This window comes from Hyla sarda, chromosome 1 (genome assembly GCF_029499605.1).
Source record: "Hyla sarda isolate aHylSar1 chromosome 1, aHylSar1.hap1, whole genome shotgun sequence".
NCBI lineage: Eukaryota > Metazoa > Chordata > Amphibia > Anura > Hylidae > Hyla > Hyla sarda.
The window spans coordinates 587209956-587221040 of NC_079189.1; the positions used below are offsets into that span (position 1 = coordinate 587209956).

The 11085-nt window shown below is 45.3% G+C and overlaps 1 protein-coding gene across 3 annotated transcripts in view; it reads left to right on the forward strand.

Moving 5' to 3' along the window:
* The window catches only part of RAI14 (retinoic acid induced 14), a 169414-nt gene that overhangs the window by 128634 nt on the left and 29695 nt on the right, over positions 1–11085 (forward strand). For all 3 annotated transcript variants that reach the window (XR_008848726.1, XM_056545644.1, XM_056545657.1), the window contains exons 6-8: positions 2323–2380; positions 4592–4662; positions 10766–10872. Coding sequence is in view for 2 of the 3 variants with exons in the window: in XM_056545644.1 (XP_056401619.1) it covers positions 2323–2380; positions 4592–4662; positions 10766–10872 (236 nt within the window). In the remaining variant the exon portion in view is untranslated. The remainder of the gene's footprint in view (positions 1–2322; positions 2381–4591; positions 4663–10765; positions 10873–11085) is intronic.

The window sequence follows — 11085 nt, forward strand, 5'->3', positions numbered from 1 at the left end:
AAGTATGAGGATGGCAATATCCGCACGGTCCTCAGTGTGAACCCAGCCTTACTGTCCTCTACTTTCCCCTCCTGTTCCTTGCCTTGCCATGCCTTTGTTGTGTGTTGTCAGTGACTCTGCGGGAACAATTACCCCATATTTTTGGGACAGATCGGACATTGAAAGCCCCTCCCATAGACATGAATGGAGGGGCCGTGGCCTAACGTTACGAAGGGGTGTGACCGTGACGTCGCGACCACTGCCACAGGAACCCAGAAATAGGAAATGCACGCAAAAAAGTCTAACAAAGCAGTTCCATTTGACCCCATTTTATCTCATATTCTCTATGTGTCCTGTGCCTGGCTGTAAGAAAACTGGCTGCAGCAGGAGCCTCCCCCCATCTGCCCCATTCGCAGTAGAACACAAAGATTTAGCTGTGATGTCACGACCATTGCCGCAGGAACCTGCTCTGGGTGCTGCAGAAGATCGCGGGGGTCCAGCAACGGGACCCCCACAATCAGTCATCTTATCCCCTATCCTTTGGATAGAAAAAAAAAATCCAACTTCGGCGCTGTTCCAGTAAAGCACTGTCCTGTTTTTTAATCAAGTAAAACCATATTTATTGCACCAAATAAGTTTTACAGGCACATCAGAGGCAAGACGCGTTTCGGGTCACTGCGTACCCTTTCTCATCTGCAATTGAGAAAGGGTACGCAGTGACCCGAAACGCGTCTTGCCTCTGATGTGCCTGTAAAACTTATTTGGTGCAATAAATATGGTTTTACTTGATTAAAAAACGGAACAGTGCTTTACTGGAACAGCGTCGAAGTTGGAGTTTTTTTCTTTTTTTCTTTTCATGAACCTTTGTCTCTGGACCCGCTGATTCGGTGTCCAGCAATCACTCCTCTGGCCTGCAGTTCCTTGGTACCCCGACATATGGGGTGATAAGCATCAAAACCAAGAGGTGACACAGGTGAGAGTCCACTTTTAGACTGCCACCATCCTCTTATACTCGCAGGGTTACACGAGGCGCTGCCCTCTTTTCTTCTTTTTATCCTCTCTATCCTTTGGATAGGGGGATAAGATGTCTAGCAGCGGAGTACCCCTTTAAAGGGGCGTGGACAACATGATGAAACCCAAATACCAGATAAACAGGATTGCGGCTGATTAATAAGCTAATACAATGCCGGCATTTACAGAGCATTCCCTTCCATTCACTAAACCTGCTCTGGCAGAAAAATGCCCCATAATCTTTCCCATATGACGCTGAGCCATCAGATGAGGCTCCGCCTCCAGCAGCTGCTCCTTTGTCCAGGCTCCTGACGTGTGTGAACCTGAGAATAGAGGATTTTTGCCGCCTCTTGCCAGTCCAGATTGATTAGAGAAGATGCACAAAGCCTGACCCTTCAAAATGAACAAATTCCAGACGTGTTTGCTGCGCGCACGAAACGACAATGTGAAGGTCACTCGCTATGTTCACTGTCAGCACAGGAGAAAAAAAACACAGATATGCTTTATAACAGATCCATCCCCCCCCCCCAAGACATTAAAACTGGTATTTTAGGGAATTACATTTTAAAAGGCACATATTGCATTGCTTATCTGTCTTTCACAGTTTTGACACCACCAAAAATCTATTTGTTTGTTTGTTAGATAATCTCGCTGCTTCGTGGTTCAGCAGTTGCTCAGTACTACAATTCCCAGAATGCAATTGTTTCTCACTCCCCTCCCACAGCACTGCGGCCGGTTCTCCATCCAGAGCCGCTGCAGAACGTTACTCCACACAGCAAGTTTGCAAAAGCTGCTGCATTCATTCCCTGTCTGCTCCTCTGGCCTGTGAAATCATCACAAGCCAGCATGCTGTCAACCCAGCTCCTTCTACCCTGAATGTCCTAGAGCAGTGTTTCCCAAACAGGGTGCCTCCAGCTGTTGCAAAACTACAACTCCCAGCATGCCCGGACAGCCAACGGCTGTCCGGGCATGCTGGAAGTTGTAGTTTTGCAACAGCTGGAGGCACCCTGTTTGGGAAACACTGTCCTAGATACAAAATCCAGACACATTTTCTGATACAGCAGAGAATGATTTGTGTCTTAGGAGAGGGGGAGGAGCCAGGGAGCTGCTGAGGCAAAACTACACTGACAATGTGAGGACTACACAACTTCCTGTCAGGGGTAAATCAAACAAAAGCATGCTAAAGACTTTGTGATAACTCTTTATTAGTAAGTTATATGTCTTGGGGGTGATCGTTTTATAATTTATTTTATTTTTTTTAAACTATGTCCCTTTTAATTTTACACATTTTACTTTTAATATTTGTTATAACTTTGTAATTATTTTTTGTAGGCTAAATGCCCATCTGAATGCACAGACAATCTTGGGAGAACCTGCGTGCATTATGCAGGTAAGTTACCCTACAGGTCCCTGTCCTTATAAAGCTCAATGATGTCATCATTACCCTTTGTGCTGCAGTAGCAGCTATATGGCGTCTTGCTGTGCACAACAGGATGCGCTCTGTGTATATAGGGACATTTCATCCCATCACACCCCACAGTTTGCCTGCATGGGGTGGCTGGGAACAAGATGGTTGCCTGATCATTCGCTTACTGCCAGAAAAGTCGGGGGGCGTATGCAAATGTTCAAATAAAGTGGATGTTGGGATGTATGATTTACCTGTATTTACTTGTACAGTTCAGCAATATTTTACACTTTAGGGTAGGGTCACACGTGCTGTATTTTGCAAATACGCAGCAAAATATGGTACATGTGACCCTACCTTAAAAATGTACTTATTTCATACTGCCCGCGGTCTGTCTGTGTTGGCAATTTACATTGTTAGTGCTTTTTTCTTTTAAATCAACTGGTGGCAGAAAGTTAAACATATTTGTAAATTACTTCTAATAAAACATCTTAATCCTTCCTGTACTTATTAGCTGCTGAATACTACAGAGGAAATTCTTTTCTTTTTGGAATGCTCTCTGATAACATCACGAGTACAGTTCTCTCTGCTGACGTTATTATAATAATAATAACTCTTTATTTATTGTTGTCCTTAGTGGGATTTGAACCCAAGTCCCCAACACTGCAAGGCAGCAGTGCTAACCACTGAGCCACCATGCTGCCCTTAGCATACATCTGCTATGCATGGTTGCTAAAATGGACAGAGATGTCAGCAGAGAGCACTGTGCTCGTGATGTCATCAGTGTTCCAAAAAGAAAGGAATTTCCTCTGTAGCAGTCAGCAGCTAATAAGTACTGGAAGGATTAAGATTTTTTAATAGAAGTAATTTACAAATATGTTTAACTTTCTGCCACCAGTTGATTTAAAAGAAAAAAGGTTTTCACCGGAGTACCCCTTTGAAGAAATGCTAAACACAGAAAACGCACACTTTGAAAAAGCAGTTCCATTTGACCCCATTTTGTCTCATATTAAAGGGGTATTTTTATATCAACTGGCTCCAGAAAGTTAAACAGATTTGTAACTTACATCTATTAAAAAATCTTAATCCTTCCAATAATTATCAGCTGCTGAAGTTGAGTTGTTTTTTTCTGTCTGGCAACCTGGCAACAGTGCTCTCTGCTGACATCTCTGCTGAGTGCGGGCGCCGCGATTAAGCCCCGCCCACCCCTCCTCCCAGCCGTATACGGGAACCGTAATTACAAACCGTAGTGTGAACTCAGCCTTACACAGAAAAGAACAAGTAATTTACAAATCTGTTTAACTTTCTGAAGCCAGTTGATATATAAAAAAAAGTTTTTTTTTTGGATAACCCTTTTAATCTGGTTCATCTGTTCCATCTTGCATGGTGACTAAGTGAAGGAGAGGTCTAAGCTAAGGGCCAGCTTAATCGTTGTGTTTTACTGTGAATGGGGCAGATGGGGGGGAGGCTCCTGCTGCAGCCAGTTTTCTTACAGCCAGGCACAGGACACATAGAGAAAATTTCTTTACATTAAAGGGTTTATCCAGGGAAAAACCTTTTTTTATATATATATCAACTGGCTCCAGATAGTTAAACAGATTTGTAAATTACTTCTATTAAAAAATCTTAATCCTTTCAGTACTTATGAGCTGCTGAAGTTGAGTTGTTCTTTTCTGTCTAAGTGCTCTCTGATGACGCCTGTCTTGGGAACTGTCCAGAGTAGAAGCAAATCCCCATAGCAAACCTCCTCTGCTCTGTGCAGTTCCCGAGACAAGCAGAGATGTCAGCACAGAGCACTGTTGCCAGACAGAAAAGAACAACTCAACTTCAGCAGCTGATAATTATTGGAAGGATAAAGATTTTATATTAGATGTAATTTGCTAATCTGTTTAACTTTCTGGAGCCAGTTGATATAAAAAAAAAAAAGTTATTTCCTGGATAACCCCTTTAACCCATGTTGTCTGTACGAGAGCAAGATTATATGTTGTTTAGTGCAAAGTTACTGTCTATTTGATGGCACTGCGATCTACTGCTTGGTGGTCAGCTGGTAAATGGTTGGTTGGTTGTCGAGAGAGAAAGTCCTAAACATTAATGGATTTTTAAGAGGCATAAACTTAGTTATGACAGACTCTGGATTCTTATAGGATATGATAAATATACATATGAGGATATTGATAAATGTGTCTTGTTTTCCAGCTATGAACGGCTCTCTCCCTGTGCTGCAGCTCCTATGCGAACACAAATGCCTTCTAAATGTCAAAGATTCGGTAAGAACCTGACAAACTTAAAGGAGATATCCAGTGGTGAAAAACGTATCCCCTATCCTAAGGATAGGGGATATGTTTCAGATCGCGGGGGTCCGACCGCTGGGGCCCCCTGTGATCTCCTGTACGGGGCCTGGAGATCGCCAAAGGATAGGGGATAAGTTTCAGATCGCGGGGGTCCGACCGCTGGGGCCCCCTGTGATCTCCTGTACGGGGCCTGGAGATCGCCAAAGGATAGGGGATAAGTTTCAGATCGCGGGGGTCCGACCGCTGGGGCCCCCTGTGATCTCCTGTATGGGGCCTGGAGATCGCCAAAGGATAGGGGATAAGTTTCAGATCGCGGGGGTCCGACCGCTGGGGCCCCCTGTGATCTCCTGTACGGGGCCTGGAGATCGCCAAAGGATAGGGGATAAGTTTCAGATCGCGGGGGTCCGACCGCTGGGGCCCCCTGTGATCTCCTGTACGGGGCCTGGAGATCGCCAAAGGATAGGGGATAAGTTTCAGATCGCGGGGGTCCGACCGCTGGGGCCCCCTGTGATCTCCTGTACGGGGCCTGGAGATCGCCAAAGGATAGGGGATAAGTTTCAGATCGCGGGGGTCCGACCGCTGGGGCCCCCTGTGATCTCCTGTACGGGGCCTGGAGATCGCCAAAGGATAGGGGATAAGTTTCAGATCGCGGGGGTCCGACCGCTGGGGCCCCCTGTGATCTCCTGTACGGGGCCTGGAGATCGCCAAAGGATAGGGGATAAGTTTCAGATCGCGGGGGTCCGACCGCTGGGGCCCCCTGTGATCTCCTGTACGGGGCTCAGAGATCGCCTAAGGATAGGGGATAAGTTTCAGATCGTGGGGGGCCCCCCCGCGATCTCCTGTACGGGGCCCCAGCTCGCTAGACAGATAGCGAGTGTTGACCACCCCACAAAGCGGCGGCTGACACGCCCCCTCAATACAACTCTATGGCAGAGCCGGAGCGCTGCCTTTGGCAATCTCCGGCTCTGCCATAGCGATGTATTGAATGGGCGTATCGGCCGCCGCTTCGTGCAGTGGTCGACACTCGCTATCAGTCCAGCGAGCTGGGGCCCCGTACAGGAGATCGCGGGGGGGCCCCCACGATCTGAAACGTATCCCCTATCCTTAGGATACGGGATACGTTTTTCAGCACTGGACTACCCTTTTAAACATGTTGCCCTACCTAAGATGTAGAAAAGCTTTTTCAGCCGTTCAAATTAGTGTTAAAGGGATATTCCAGGAAAAAAACTTTACATTAAAGGGGTTATCCAGGGAAAAACCTTTTTTTATATATATATCAACTGTCTCCAGAAAGTTAAACTGGTTTGTAAATTACTTCTATTAAAAAATCTTAATCCTTTCAGTACTTATGAGCTTCTGAAGTTAAGGTTGTTCTTTTCTGTCGAAGTAATCTCTGATGACACGTGTCTCAGGAAACGCCCAGTTTAGAAGCAAATCCCCATAGCAAACCTCTTCTAAACTGGGCGGTTCCCGAGACAGGTGTCATCAGAGATTACTTAGACAGAAAAGAACACCCTAAACTTCAGAAGTTCATAAGTACTGAAAGGATTAAGATTTTGTAATAGAAGTAATTTACATATCTGTTTAACTTTCTGGAGCCAGTTGATATATAAAAAAAAAGTTTTTTCCTGGAATACCCCTTTAATTATTAAACAATTAAACAGTTTTTTTAATACAACCCTACGTATGAATTCCTCACGGTTGTCAAGATCTCTGCTTGCTGTCATGCCATAGGAAGCATCATGGTATACTCCCAGTGGATATACCATAGATCGTAGCATAGACACAGCTGATCGGCCATTGTATAATAGTGCGGGGTTACTGTGTATTGTGGGATTATGTACTCCGTATTGGATTTAGGAATGAGTTCTGAAAGAAATCAGCTGACCATCTCATGACCTACATTTCTGTAATCTCTACACTGTTTTCTACCTAAATTATCATCATTTGTGCTGTATAATGTCACCTGTTATCCTTTAGAGCTACAAGCCAACGACGCACGCTTTTAGCCTTATATCGTGGGGTTATCATATTAGTAATCGACCGATTGCTTGGAATCTGGGGCTGTAGTGATCACACGTTCTCTCTACAGTGGCCACTGCAGGTGATATGTGGTATTACAAGGTCACCCATTCCAATGAATGAGCCTTGAGTCCTCCATAGTAAGGGGTTGTACTTGCACCACTTGCTAATGGAGAAGTTGGCCTTAAAGGGGTATTCCGGCCTTAGGCTTCTTATCCCTTATCCAAAGGATAGGGGATAAATGTCTGATCGTGGGGGTCCCGCTGCTGGGACCCCCCGCGATCTTCCTGCAGCACCCAGCATTCTGTGCTGGGTGCTGCTCCAGAGACGGAGACATGATGCCACGCCCCCTCCATTCATGTCTATGGGAGGGGGCGTTTAGCCCCCTCCCATAGACATGAATGGAGGGGGCGTGGTGTGACATGACGTCTCTGGAGCAGAACCCAGCACAGAATGCCGGGTAATACACGCAGATCACAGGGGTCCCAGTAGCGGGACCCCCACGATCAGACATCTCATCCCCTGTCCTTTGGGTAAAGGGAAAAGAAGTCTAAGGCTGGAATACCCCTTTAAGCAGAGGACCCAACCCCTTATGGCTGTGTTTACAGCAGGGGTCTCAAACTGGTGACCCTCCAGATGTTGCAAAACTTCAACTCCCAGCATGCCTGGACATGCCCAGACAGTCATTGGCTGCAGCTAACGGCTGTTAGGCATGCTGGAAGTTGAAGTAACATCTGCAACATCTGGAGGGCCACCAGTTTGAGACGCCTGGTTTACTGGTTGCAGTTTACTGTAATTTTTGGAAAACTATAGTTTTTTTACAGAGATTTCGGAGAACTGCAGCAAAACCTCAGTTAGTGAACACATCCTTAAAGTCCCCACCCCCAGCTCAGCCTTTAAGGCATGATGTTATCTTCCCTTAAAGGGGTACTCTGGTGGAAAACTTTTTTTTTTTTTTTTTAAATGAACTGGTGCCAGAAAGTTAAACAGATTTGTAAATGACTTCTATTAAAAAATCTTTACCCTTTCAGCACTTGTTAGCAGCTGTATGCTACAGAGGAAATTCTTTGCTTTTTGAATTTCTTTTTTTGTCTTGTCCACAGTGCTCTCTGCTGACACCTCTGTCCGTGTCAGGAACTGTCCAGAGCAGCACAGGTTTGCTATGAGGATTTTCTCCTGCTCTGGACAGTTCCTGACACGGACATCAGATATCAGCAGAGAGCACTGTGGACAAGACAAAAAAGAAATTCAAAAAGAAAAGAATTTTCTCTGTAGCATACAGCTGCTAAAAAGTACTGGAAGCATAAAGATTTTTTTAATAGAAGTAATTTTATAAATCTGTTTAACTTGATTTAAAAAAAAAAAAAATGTTTTCCACCGGAGTACCCCTTTAAAGGGGTACTCCGCCCCTGGCATCTTATCCCCTATCCAAAGGATAGGGGATAAGATGTTAGATCGCCGCGGTCCTGCTGCTGGGGACCCCGGGGATCGCCGCTGCGGCACCCCGCTATCATTACTGCGCAGAGCGAGTTCCGGGCGATACAGGGGCTCCGCCCCTCATGACATCACGGCCCGTCCCCTTAATGCAAGTCTATGGCAGGGGGTGTGACGACCGCCATGCCCCCTCCCATAGACTTGTATTGAAAGGGACGGGCCGTGACGTCACGAGGGGCGGAGCCATGACGTAACGATGCGCCGGCCCCTGTATTGCCCGTCATTACGTGCAGAGCGAACTCGCTCTGTGCAGTAATGATAGTGGGGTGCTGCAGCAGCGATCCCCGGGGTCCCCAGCAGCGGGACCCCGCCGATCTGACATCTTATCCCCTATCCTTTGGATAGGGGATAAGATGTCTAGGGGCGGAGTACCCCTTTAAGTCTCTTATCCTACCCCATCTTTAGCCTCTTGGTCCATTTTTCAGATGACATTGACCATCTAGGTAACAACTCACACAATAAAGTAGATAATAACCCCTAAAATTATATATACGCCCTCTGTCCGGTCACTCCATTATTACAATATAATTGTATAGCCTGTAGGTTCAGCAAGTGAAAATGATAGTATAGAACTTAGATCCTATTTATACCTAATAAACATAACCACAAAGCAGCCGTGAAATAGATAATACGAGTCTTGTGAGTGCTGCACTCTTTCATTTGGATTTCCTAGAGTCCTTTATAGTCTATAATAATTATATATGGGATAATAGATGCACTACTGTAAATTATAGCAATGTAAGAAGTCACTAAGCCGTTCCTTAAACCTATAAAAGATGGGGGCACGAGGCCAAGTTCTTTAATAGAGCTCACAGATGTATGACTGTAAGATGCAGCTTGTGCCTGAAACTCTGCTGATATATATATATATATATACATACACACTTAGTGGCTACTTTATTAGGTACCCCTGTTCAATTGCTTGTTAACACAAATAGCTAGTCAGCCAATCACATGATAACAATGCAATTCATTTAGGCATGTAGACATAACCAAGACATTTTGCTGAAGTTCAAACAGAACATCAAAATGGGGCAGAAAGGAGATTTATGTGACGTTGAATGTGACATTATTGTTGGTGCCAGACGGGCTGGTCTGAGTATTTCAGATATTGCTGATCTAATGGGATCCAATGGCCTCCACAGCCACCAGATCTCATCCTATAGATCACCGCTGGGATGTGGTGGAACGGGAGATTCTCATCATGGATCTGACAAATCTACAGCAACTGTGTGATGTCATCATGTCCATATGGAGGAACTGTGTGATGTCATCATGTCCATATGGAGGAACTGTGTGATGTCATCATGTCCATATGGAGGAACTGTGTGATGTCATCATGTCCGTATGGAGGAACTGTGTGATGTCGTCATGTCCGTATGGGGGAACTGTGTGATGTCATCATGTCCATATGGAGGAACTGTGTGATGTCGTCATGTCCATATGGAGGAACTGTGTGATGTCATCATGTCCATATGGAGGAACTGTGTGATATCATCATGTCCATATGGGGGAACTGTGTGATGTCATCATGTCCATATGGAGGAACTGTGTGATGTCATCATGTCCATATGGAGGAACTGTGTGATGTCATCATGTCCATATGGAGGAACTGTGTGATGTCATCATGTCCATATGGAGGAACTGTGTGATGTCATCATGTCCATATGGAGGAACTGTGTGATGTCATCATGTCCATATGGAGGGACTGTGTGACGTCATCATGTCTATATGGAGGAACTGTGTGATGTCATCATGTCCATATGGTGGAACTGTGTGATGTCATCATGTCCATATGGAGGAACTGTGTGATGTCATCATGTCCATATGGAGGAACTGTGTGATGTCATCATGTCCATATGGAGGAACTGTGTGATGTCATCATGTCCATATGGAGGAACTGTGTGATGTCATCATGTCCATATGGAGGAACTGTGTGACGTCATCATGTCCATATGGAGGAACTGTGTGACGTCATCATGTCCATATGGAGGAACTGTGTGATGTCATCATGTCCATATGGAGGAACTGTGTGATGTCGTCATGTCCATATGGAGGGACTGTGTGATGTCGTCATGTCCGTATGGAGGAACTGTGTGATGTCGTCATGTCCGTATGGAGGAACTGTGTGATGTCGTCATGTCTATATGGAGGAACTGTGTGATGTCATCATGTCCATATGGACTGATATCTCTGAGTAATATTTCCAGCACATTGTAGAAAGTATGTCACAGAGAATAAAGGCAAATGGGGGCCAACCCAATACTAGCAAGGTGTACCTAATAAAGTGCAGCACTAAAACCATCCACCCTGCAAGTAACCTGCTGGGGGGCCAGTCCAGAGATGCAAACAATGTAGAAGACATGGTCCCAGCATACACAGCACGCCATAACGTGCAACATTTATACAGTTTTATTTTTGACACATCTGTTCGAAAAAGGCAACTTTATATATATATATTTAGATTTATTTATGTATATAGATTTAATATAACAGCAACTACGTGATAGTGTAGCTTAACTGGATGTTCACTTTATGGATCTTGTGTTTTTTTACTCTGCAGGACGGTCTCACGCCTCTGATTTTTTCCGTACTACAAGGTCACGTGGAGGCGTGCAAGTGCCTCTTAGATCATAAAGCCAACGCAAATATGGCAGATAAGAGTGGAAAGTAAGTGTATGATATGGACGCTGCAGGAACTTCTACTCCTGAAACCTGCTGGTAAATGTAGGATAGTGGGGGAGGCTGGAGGAACCCCGCAGACCCAGATTGGGGATGACGTCCCTTCACAGTAATCTACTGGCAAACAACACCCCAGTCCTTGACTATTGGTGATATTATCACGTTGGTCTCGCCTACAGGCGCCAATCACAGCTCAGCTTT